The sequence below is a fragment of the Dasypus novemcinctus genome, chromosome 8, assembly GCF_030445035.2.
Source record: "Dasypus novemcinctus isolate mDasNov1 chromosome 8, mDasNov1.1.hap2, whole genome shotgun sequence".
NCBI lineage: Eukaryota > Metazoa > Chordata > Mammalia > Cingulata > Dasypodidae > Dasypus > Dasypus novemcinctus.
Genome location: NC_080680.1, coordinates 82,380,895 through 82,393,394, shown reverse-complemented (window position 1 = coordinate 82,393,394; position 12,500 = coordinate 82,380,895). Strand labels below are relative to the sequence as shown.

Sequence of the window (12,500 nt, the reverse complement as noted above, 5' to 3'; positions counted from 1 at the left end):
CACTATATATTTGTATATTTATATTTTCATTTTAGGTAATCCACAGTATAAGGAATAATGTGAGCATCTCTCTTTTCAGTGAGTTAAAACTCTGCTAAAGTAACGTGCATAGATATAATGTATTGGAATAATTTCCAGTAGTGAAGATTGTATATTTACATCATTAAGCACTAGGCAACATCTAAAAGACGATATATTTGAAGACTAAAATAAAGCACAAATTCAAAAATGGGGAGTTATTAAACCTATTAATTTTATGATTTTTTTTGGTAAATAAGACTCCTCCCCCCACCAAGAAAAAACAAAAAAAGAAAACCTCAGAAAAAAACGAAAAGAAGAAAACCTCTGTAAGCAGAGAACAATGAACATACGCAAGACGGTAAAGATCACAGTAATTCACTCCCTGAATGCTCCAAATCTTCATGCTTTAAAAAGCATCCCAATTTTCTCCAAAGGTGGTGGCATTTATTCACTGGGCCATAGCTAATTTTACATGGAATGCAAAAATGTTAGTTTAAGTTTAATTTACCATCCTATTTAAATATTTCCAATGTAGCCCTCAAACTGCAGAGCTATCCCTCTGTCTATTTTAATTTTAAAGTAAGTTAGCAAAGGCTTCCTTCTTAATCCCTGGAGACTACCTACATAGTGACACAAATGCACAAATTTATGATAGCAACATAAATGCTCTTCTAAAGTAATGTGCAACATTAAGTGAAAATCGTTTCCTGGAAAGATATTATAGGTATCTATATTTTATTTGCCATCTTAAACATATCTGGGTCTTTATGGCCTTATTTTAAAAATGTATTTCCTTTTTATATTTCCTGGTGCAAATGGACTGCATAAATAAGCAATGTGCTATGAGGCTTCAGACCAGCCGATAAAACCTTTCAATTTTCATGCCAGCTTCTTCTTTTGTAATTCAAATCCGCCTGGAAACTGGCAGCTCTGAAAACTGAAACAAGCACTGCCACAAATACCTTGTAATGCTATCGACCTTGTCTGCCCATGCAGTGAGAAAGGGGGATGCGTATGTGTCTGCAGCCATCCAGATAACACAACTCATTTTTGGGGGTGGGTTGGGGAGGGGGTGGGGATAACAGAAGCCAGCCCCAGACTGTGCACCAAAAGCAGTCATTACCAGGCGAGCTGGAGAATAAGTCTCTTCAAAATACACAGTGCATTTAAAAATCATATATGAGGCTGAGCCACTGCTGTCATTACCAATTTTAATTTAGCTCCTTCAGTTTGCCAGCCAGATAAACTCTTTAGTGCCGTTTTTTAATCTATTTGCCACATTTTATGTTTAAGATTATAGTAATATGGACAGGAGAAGGAATCACTTTTAGGGGAAATAAAGAAATAGATCCGCTTATCAGCGCCCATCATAAAGTTCATTAATCAGCCAGGCTTTGTGCCCTCTAAATTGAAAGGTTAAATAATCCTCTCAGGAATATTTTTCGGCCCCATCCGCCAATTGTCCGGAGAGGAGCTGCCATTCATAGCACACAGGATCAGTGACAGGGTATCTTACCACTGTTTGGACCCCAAACAATGATGGACAAATGGTCTGGTTTACAAAGAAACCTTTCAGTACATGAATGGAAAGGACCACAAGCTTGCAGGTTGGGGGGATGAAGAGGTTGTGGAGACAGGATGTGGGGGGAAGGAAGAGAAAAGAGCACATGTATGTGTGAATGCATGGATATTTTATACGAATGCTTATTGGGGTAGACTATAAAACATAGAAACCACATTTAACATGTATCTTCTGACCACATGAAATGCTTAACATATTCAAATCTGCTTATACATTTAGCATACAATTGGACATGAACTTCCACTGAAAAACTATAGAAGAATGGAATGATAGCTCTGTGTTTATTAGCTAATACACAAGAGATCCAAATAAGCCCCAAGATTTTCATTTTCATTATAACTCCACATGACTTAAAACCCACAGCACTATGCCCCTCTCTCTCCCTAATCTGGCTCATTCTACTGGAATACTCTTAACCATAGTCACAAAGGCAGGGAATTCCACAGCTGCATGGACCTGTTTTGGGGTGTGGGCGGTGGGGTGAAAATAATGCCTTCTTGCTTTTTATAGTATGCATCATCTTAGCCCCTGCTTGTCTCAAAATAAGGAACAAACATGGAATATAGAAATGCTCTTCGAAAGAATGCAAAGCACATGCACTGAGAAAGTGCTTAATTTTGTGTTGCCTTTTTTTGTTGTTATTGCTGGACCTACAGGAGAATATGGCTTGGGAGTCTGCAAAACAATTGACCATGCTCTTATACTGTAACATTTTGTCATGAAATCAAGTTGGTTTCCAGCATCAGACATGTGAAGGTATATGAAGTGGTTTTACCTGAACTGCAAAAAAGTGATATGCTATTTTGTTTCATTTCTTATCTCATCTGTTTAATCTAAGCCCTTTACTGCTAGCAAAAAGTATTTTTTATAATCGGAGAGGGTGAATTATTCAATTTCATATTATCATTATTTATACAGAAGCAAAGATTTATATAATTTCATTTGTTTAGTAGATAACCACATTTAGACAATATTGAGGTTATTACTTAAGAATTACACATTATATTAATACGTATTTTTTAAAACGATCTCATCATATCTTTACATTTATCTCATTTCACAGTCACTTTCATTAGAAGAGGAAATGCCCTAAAAATGTTTGTGATCTAACCATAAATGTCCTTATAATGAATTTTAGAAAATCAAATTAAGAAAATAATTCAAGTTTGCTATACTTAATTAAAATGTACTCATCTACATTTCCAGAAAAGGAGAAAACAACTATAAATAATTAGAAAATGAAAGCTGAGGTAAATGATTACATTAACAAAGGACACTGCTTTTAAATATTTAAATATCAATAACTGTAAGAAGAAAATATTTTTGGGCGATACAATATAAAGAGGTAGTTATGAATTTCTTTTCTTTGGCAAACAACAGAATCTTCTCAAAAGACACGATAATCTTAGTTGGGACATCATTCTAGGGCCCTCTCTAATGTGTAGCACGTCTACAGATTTGCTGTATTACGGCTCATGTAGTATTGAACACCTGCTATGTGCTAGGTGTTGTGCTAAGAACTTTACATTTATCAACTCATTTCATAGTTATTACTATCTTATAAAGGCATTATTCCCACTTTTCAGATGAAGAAACTGAGGATCTTAGAAATTAAATATTTTAACTAGGTTATACATCTAGTAAATTAAAGAGCCAGAATCTGAACCAAAGTCTAATCCTAAAAGCTGGCAGTCTTTTCATGATATAATGACTTAAACACTACTTATTAGTATTTCCCCAGGAATATGTCTGCTGTTAAGGCCCAAATTCATGGCAAATTTGAGCAGGAAATGTGGTACAACTGTGGGAGGTCAAGTGCCACTGTAAATAAAGGAAATACAAAGGATCCAAGAAAGACAAAATTGAGTTTTTATTATATCAAAATTAAGAAATGGTCCAAAACTTTGTTTGCCTAAACAAAGAAACAAAAATAAATGTGGGTTATTTCACAAATTAAAATATATATCAAGAAACATATTTAGGTAATATGAATATTTATAGACATGGACATATTAAAAGATTATAAAGGTTACCTTATACTCTGTCCAAAAGATTCATTTCTATATGGCTTTTGAAAAAAGGAATTAAAATAATCTGGTAGTATCATTACCAATTGATACATACATGTGAATTCTTTTTACAAAATTAAATATAGATTTCTCATTACTTATTTTGAATAATTATTATTTTTTGAAATGTGGTCTACTAAGTAAGGTGAAGATCTAATTGAATTCCAAAGTTATTAGAATTTTCTGTCAAATGATCTTAGACATGTAGCAATTTTTCGTGAAATATTTTTGATATTTCTTAAAAAAACAGAGATTTTAAGAAAGCAAACTCAAAATAGCCAGAAAACAAATATTTACTACTGTGCAAAAATACACATAATTCTAATGATTCTCTGATACGTGTGTGTATGTAGGGGGGGTTTGAAATGACAAATGAATTTCAAATCTAAAATGTGACGTATTTTATCAATAATTAACAAACTTTTAGTTATTTAAGAGATTGTCCTTTTGGAACCTTAAATTTAATTCAACTTATTACCAAAGTTTGTTACCATACTAGAAAACATAACCCAAGTTCAGAGATACTACTCATGTCAACAAGTCAATGGATCCTCTTTCAGGAATCTTTTCCTGCAGAATATTTAAATGATCAACCAAAACCCTTAAAGGTTATGGCTGATGATGACTGTGACTAATTAGGAGATTCCTATATACTTAAAACCTGTTAAGAATTATTGTAATCTACCACATCATTCACATGCATGACAACTAAAAGGAATGTTTAATACAAATATCATTGGTTCAGTATACTGTATCTATATTTATTGTTGCGATGATTGAATGTCCAGAGAAGATTATGACAAGCTCAATCATCTGGAATATATTTGAGGCATGGCATGAATTGCCTTCAAAGTTCAAAGTACATATGAAAAATAATCACTCAAATAAGTTAAAATTACTCTACATTATGCTTCTATGCTTTTTTTTTAAGATTAATTTTATTTGTTTTTAATTTATTCCCCCCGCCCCCAATCGTTTACACTCATTGTCTGTCTTGCTCTGTGTCTGCTTGTCTTCTCTTTAGGAGGCACTGGGAACCAAACCCGGAACCTCCTGTGTGGGGGAGAAGCACTCAATTGCTTGAGCCTCTTCCACTCCCTACTTCTACTTCTATGCTCTTTATGTATCGGAAACATAACAAATACGGAATATGGGAAGCGGACTTGGCCCAATGGATAGGGTGTCTGTCTACCACACAGGAGGTCCGTGGTTCAAACCCTGGGCCTCCTTGACCCGTGTGGAGCTGGCCCATGTGCAGTGCTGATGCGCGCAAGGAGGGCCATGCCACACAGGGGTGCCCCCGCGTAAGGGAGCCCCACGCGCAAGGAGTACACCCTGTAAGGAGAGCCGCCCAGCACGAAAGAAAGTGCAGCCTGCCCAAGAATGGTGCCGCCCACACGGAGAGCTGACACAACAAGATGACACAAGAAAAAGAAACACAGATTCCCAGTGCTGCTGATAAGGATAGAAGGGGTCACAGAAGAACACACAGCGAATGAACACAGAGAGCAGACAATGAGGGGGGGAGGGGAGAGAAATCAATCAATCAATCTTTAAAAAAAAACAAATAGGGAATATGACATAGAATCACTTAACATTTCAGAAATTGAAACAATTTATTATAAAGTCAGATACTATACAGTGGTAAACTGTATGAATCTTGAAAATTCTAAGGTTATCTACTTATATTTATATTTGTCATAATAGGGGCACTATTTCAAAGTGTAGACAAAAGAAGAACATGCAGCAAAATAGACACAGAGAACAGACAACTGGGGAGGGGAGGGGGCAGGAGGGAAGGGGAGAGAAATAAAATAAATAAATAAATCTTTAAACAAACAAACAAACAAAAAGACCACAAGCAATTGCTTCTACAATGACAAAAAATTCTCTGTAAGTAAAGGTGAATACACCTGGTGAAGAGAGAAAGGGGTAGTAAAAAGTCCAAATGTAATTTTCCATCTTTTGCCATCCTCAGGAGAAACTTTTATTAACAGATAAGAAAATTAGTATTTCTTTAAGTTTTTAAAACAGAAGTAAAATTTAAAGCTCATCTAGTAAATATTGAAGTCTAAATGCAATGGTCTTTGTCCCTAGCCACTAAGGGGCAGACAAAAGGCAAAGGCACTTTTTTGTTTTGTTTGTTAAATGAAAGAAAGGAAGTTACTGTGTATGTTCGAACTTCAGATTCAATTAATTTATAACTGAACAACATATACTACCAAAAAAAAATAAAAACCATGATGGCTGGTGATCAGGACATTAAAAATCTTTAGAAGACAGAAAAACTCAATGGGTTCTATGACAAAATACTTAAAATGATATTCTTTTCTAAATATGTGAATGCTGCATACTTTTCATTGCTTATGAATTACTTAAATCTACATTAGAATTATTGCCATAAAGTATTTGATACTATTTAAATATGTTAAACCACGAAAAACATTCTCAAAATATGCGTATTGATTTTCCATTTAAACCAAATTATTTTTTGCATTAAAAATACTGAAAATCATATAAGTTATGAATTCTCTCTTTGAGGGGTAGATGCCTCAATATATCTTTGAAAAGAAGTAAATACCAAAATTCTCTCATGTGTTTCAATAAATGTAAATAAACTATATCTAAATCTAAATCATTTTATTCTATCTCCATTCAAATAGAAATATGCCTACAAACAATTTTTAAATGTCTGAGGAAACATTGTGAGAAAAATAATACATGCATTTATAATTCAGTGTTCATTTTTACCCTTTCCCTTTACAAAAGCTTTAGAAAATAGCTTTTTGATGATTTGGCAAATTGTATTTATTTTTAAGTGAATCTCATTTATTGAGATTGATAATTCCAGGTTTCATTTGCTTTGAAATTCCATTTTCCAATTGCTTCCAATGATAAATTCTGGGAAAATGTGGTCCAAAATGCCAGTGAAATAAAGATTAAAAAAAAAAAAATCAATTGACCTCCTTTGTAAATGTAGTGATTACCTTTTATACTAAATTCAAAACATGGTTAAGACTGAAGTGAAAAATTACTAACAATTTTCACCACATAAGTGAGTGTTTACATAAATGTAAAACTATGTACATAATTTTTTCTATTTTTTCAAATCTATCTCTTCTATCTCTGGAGAATTAAAAAATAAGTTACCAATTTTCATTCAGAAAATTCTTACTTATTCAGATGCCAAGTAACCTGGAATAGAAAACATTTTGATTTATTTTACAGTACTACAGAAGAAAGATGGCCCCAAGAAAATACAAAATAGTGATTTGCATTCTAAATAATCAGAGAACGATTACTGGTGCAGTGGTCTTTTAATACTAAGGGCATTTTAAATGAAAATTATACCTCTGGAAATTTGATAGAGATGTAATGTATTGATAGCAACATTTGGTCAATCGAAATATTGAAATAGTAACACCAGACATAGAAAAAATGAACTAGAACATTTACAAGAGTACTCTTGATTCCTGAGAAAATTGGAAAAGTGAATTTGAACTACCAAATAAAAGCGTCCAAAATCAATTTATAAAATGTTAGTTTATGATAATCTGTATGTCAAGCCTCAAAAAAAAAAAAAAAGGTACAAAGAAAAAGTTATTTGACATTTTAATGCACAGTATGCAACCAGTTCTATTTTCTTAAATGAAAAAAAGACAAAACAAGACAAAAACAAAAACAAAAAAAACCAGAAAGACCTATCACTACAGATGTTATGGGTGTTCTTGGTGGTGGTGGTAGCGGGTTGCAGTCCTATTTATGTCCAAGGGGCTCTCAGTAAGAAATACAGGATTCCCAACATACATCCGATTAAGAGAGAGATATATTTTTTCCATGAAAAGAAAAGATTATGGCTTGAGATTCACTTTTTGCAACTATTTATTTATCATTTTAAGTTACTGAAAAAAACAAACAACCCTACACATTCCATTTTAACATTTTGCAGTTAGAAAACTACCCATCTTACCTTACATCACAACTCAAGGATAAAGATTTTTGTGTAACTATGCCAAAGAAATACCTGAATCCACTTTCTCATTCCTTCCTTCTTGTCATAAAACATAATTCTAATGTTAAATTCAAATCTGCTGATTTTTGAGGTTATCTACCTTGTGACATGGAACAGAATGCTTGAGAATAATGCTCCCATTTAGTGTAAAACTCATATCCATACTATGAAAACCCAAAAACTTATTTTTAAACTGGTATTTCCAGACACAGAGAGGCAACTGAGTGGCAAAGTGAATTGAAATACTGTTAGTTATGGTCCATAAGATATTACTCGGTCATTCAAATAGCTCAGTTAAGGCTACTATTGATTACCAATAAACTCTGACCATAAGCCTTTCCTAGGCCAGGAAGGAAGGCAAGAGCTCACTTCTTTACTGTCTCCATTTCCTTGATAGCAAATATTTTACTTTTTGAAGTGTAAATTCTTAGCTTCCCAAACATTATATATAAAGAAACATTTAAAATTTAATTCTAAAAAAGTTACATTTACTTCAGGCTTAAATATTTAGTTAAAGTAAAAGGTAGTAGGCCATGATACATTTCAACAATGTACATGAAGAAATCCAAGCACAATATTAAAAACATAAAAGATGTATTATCCTTTTTGGTTCCTAACAAACATAGTCTCCAAATTGCAAATTTGTGGTATTTTTTAAGTAGATTACAAATAAGATTAACAAAACTGTCCAAAAGCATGTCAAACTATCACCTCTACTAGTTAAAAATTCTGTTGATTGTAAAACTCTGTTGGTGGCCATTTTGGCCAAGGATTTTTAATATAAATGAGACTAGAAATAATAAGGGATGAGGGAAGGGACTTTCTTCTTGAATAGTTAAAGAAGGAAAATTTATCTAGAATGAGTTATCTGAAAGGTGAAAAAGAATATTCAAGGTCAGGCTTTACCCAAATTTGAAAATGTAGCAGAAATTGAAAGACAAGAATAGTGCTGCACTATTAAAGAATTTTAATACTTTCTAAATATCTTTTGAAGGAGGTAAAAAACATGAACTATTTGGAAAAATTATTTAATTAGATCAATAATACTCATACTTTCTTTTTCTCTAAATCAATAATCCAAAGTCATTGAATTATACTACATTATTTTATAACCATAAAATAAAGAAAAAAGTATAGCCATATAGTTATAATTATGTTAATATATATCATCTTACAGAGTTTTATTAGTACGTACCCTTGTGGTATTAGTATTTATTAGTGTAGTGAAGTCTAGCCAATTTTGTTTAAAAAGCTATTCTATTCAGATACAAGTTGTTAAGGAGGCTTTATTTTATCTCTCATGAAGTTGCTGAAAATAACTTTCAACTAGTTTCAGAATATGTTTTAAGAAATTTTTGCTTTGGGACATTTTACAAGTCCTTTTATGCCAATCAACTTTATCATCTTTCTTATGTGTTTGAAATACAATATTTTGTTTAACTTATAGACTTAAAACAAAATCTTTTCAGAGAAAGTAATTCCTGAATAGTCCGTAAGTTGTAGTTGTTAAAACTTAGCTTTCTCTGCAACTGGCTTTCCAGTCTTACTGGTTGAGAAAAAAATAAAAGCAGGTGAAAAGTTCCCAAATGTAAACATTTTTAACTGGGTATACTAATCAGTTTTTTCCCCCAAAAGTATAGCCCATTTTGGGTAAGTCATGGTTACTTTTTGGTTAGAAAAAGAAATCAACCAAGAATTAAGTAAAGGAAGTTCCAGAGTTTTAAAAAGACTGGTTTAAATAAATATACAATACTAATTCTAATATAAGCTTCATTACTTGGTCTGTGCTCTGATTGATGCCACATTCAAGTGTGAGGGCAACAATAAGTCAATAGATGGCAGTCCATCACCTAGTAAAAGAGCTGACGATGATTAAAGTCACCAAGCACATTGGATTTATTCAAGATTGAATACTGTTTAATTGCATGCATTTGGATATTGCCCATACACTACTAAGATAATTTTCATAATTAGTTAACTATTTTACTTTAGATGGGTTTACAAACATACTAGTTTAGCACTTACACTTGCAAGGAAAATTAATTATTAAGTTAAACTTGATAATTATCAATTGTGATAGTTACTTAAATGATTATTTTGAAAAATTAGTCAGGATTCCAGATTGGGACAAATTGAGTTTTCAAGTGAATTTGTTATTCCTATAGTTAGAATATATATCATAATTCCCCTAAAGTCAAATTCAGTTTGCTTTCTATTTTGTTTTTTCTCACTAATTTTTTTACAATTTTTGTTTCTGAAAATATACAATATTAAACAAACCTTTGAATATTTTTACTGTTGTCATGAATGACAATTTGTTTTCCTTCTGTGATATTTATATAAAAGAACATGGGTACAAATAAAGAAAATAGTGATTTTAAAACATTACTTCCCACAGTTATGTTTGGTATTTTCTAAATTAGGGGAAAAAGGGAAAGAAATGCAATGTCAAAATCCATTAAAATACTATGTAATATAAATACTGATGAAAAAATACTGCTATACAGCCACTTCAAAATTATATGACTGGATTTCAATCCAGTTCAGGCTGTAGAGATTTTATCACAGTATTGTCAGAATAAAAAATTGCTACAAAAACACAAGCATAAAGCATCCATATCCTTTGCATATGTGTAACGTATGTGTGTGTATATATAAAAATATAAATGAAAGGTTTTACTAAATTTCTACTTTGGATTTGAGGGTTATGCAGGAATTACAGCTTTCTACTGAGAATCTTTAAAGAAATCAGTGATGACATAAAGCAAACTGCTTTATATTATCCCTTGTTTTTTGGACCTGAGATAAACAGATTGGTAGTTTAAGCCTATTTACTGATTTATCTCTTATTTCTGTAAGAAAGAAAGACATGTTTTTTAAAAGTTTGCTCTTATTTTTACAGCTGTCTTCCTATGAACAGAAACTTCTTAAGCTATAAACTTTTAAGGTACAACTCTAAATTACATTATATAACTGTACAACTCAAAATACAATTTTTATTGTTGTCTCTTATTTAGCAAAACATATTTAATACATTAAAAGATTTAGGTTAAATATACAAAGTAAACTGACTTCATAATATTGATCATTAGCCAATTAGCTTTTTAACAGTTGTGCTTTTACTTAGCCTAAAATCACAATTTAAAAAAACCCAGAATGTTGAATAAGTTGAATGGTATTAAGCAGATATTTATACACTTTGAATAAGTCAAGAGGAACTTAAGGATATGAATGATATACTAAGCTTTTTTCCTAGCTTCATTAAAAATAAGTATAAATATTTCATAAAGTCAGAAGAATGATACTGGAAGATACTGTGGGTTGTATGCTTGTGGACTGTAGATAACACATTTTAAAGACACTAGATTACCACTATATTTTATGGCCCCCAACATACTTTTCCCCTTTAATTTAATGATTGTAGTCTGGGAAGACTGAGAGATACCAAGATACAATCACTAAATAATGTGAGTAATAAAAGCAATCAAAATCTTTTAAGAATGGGAAGAGAGAGGATAGGGTAGTGGGAAGAGGAGAAGAGAAGAAGTATATTATTGCTTTCTCAGTACAAAAATTCTTTAGATGTTTATTATCTTTCAGCAGAAGGTGCTTGTCTATATTTTATGGTCAGCAGTTCAGAGAAGGGTAAATAGGCTGGGTCTTGGGGAAAATAAAAAAGGTGCTTCTACTCACTGTTAGGTGATACTGCCTCCAGATTTCTGGGCAAGCCTGGAAAATAAAAATATTGATCAGCTGGGAGCATGAAACAAGGTACTTTACAGCCTGTTGGTTTTGGCATAACCCAGCATCCACCGGTGTCGGTCACAGGAAAATAAGAAGCTTAACTGAAAGGGTCTGCATTTCAGCTTCAAAAACCTGGCTAGACAGTTTAATTGAATTTTACACTGGTTTAACACACTCCCTGCCATTGTCAGCAAGCCAGTAACAAAGTTTTCTCTCTCTCTTTTTCTTTTCAGGTTAGAAGTTTGGGGCACTAAGATGCGATTAAGAGCCATAACTCAGTTAAACTGATAAATGAACAGCAGTGGTCAAAATCAATAAGTCTCACCAAGTACACCTTTTAAAAGAACATTTTGAACTTTGGTGGTATGACAGGAAACAATTTAATATCAACTGCTTTTAAAAAAACTTCACCATGGTTATATATTTCTTATATGTGTTACATGTGTGCTAACTTTTAATATTTTATGAAATAGAGTTCAAGGAGAAACAAAACAAAATAAAACAAAATAAAAAACCACAAGAAACTGCAGTCTATGCTTTACCATGGCCTTTTACCTTAAAAACAAAGCCTAGAACAGGTTAACAACAAAACAAGCAAACAAACAATAACAATAAAAACCATTTATTAGGAGATATTTTCTTATGGACACATAAATATCTTTTTTTCTTACACCTAAACTATGACCCTGTTAAAGATACAGTTTTTCTAATCAAGGTCTTTGTGAATGACTAATCTGTTTATTACCATCTTAGAAAGAGAACTGTTGACAACAGAAAGTATGGTTGTTTTATGTAACTATATTATATTAATACTTTTAGTAAATTAAACCATCAATCTAAGTAAATGACAATTATTAAAGTGAATGTGATTTTATAGCTTTTGTATATATACACACATATACACATACATATGCATGTCTAAAGTTAGAAGGAGTCAAATCTCTTTTTTAAACCCTTACAATCTTTAATATACACTTTTGAAATAACTCTACCTGATTTATTCCTCTTTATTTTTTCAGGATAATGATAAAACTAACAAGAAAGAATCCATTCATTCTGAGAGTATTATATG

General features: G+C 32.1%; 1 protein-coding gene across 4 annotated transcripts in view; it reads right to left on the bottom strand.

The window, feature by feature from the left end:
• The window catches only part of ZCCHC7 (zinc finger CCHC-type containing 7), a 258,322-nt gene that overhangs the window by 18,887 nt on the left and 226,935 nt on the right, over positions 1-12,500 (bottom strand). For all 4 annotated transcript variants that reach the window (XM_071216863.1, XM_004457263.5, XM_058302091.2 and 1 more), the window contains one exon: positions 11,378-11,413. In XM_071216863.1, coding sequence (XP_071072964.1) covers positions 11,378-11,413 — 36 coding nt within the window. The remainder of the gene's footprint in view (positions 1-11,377; positions 11,414-12,500) is intronic.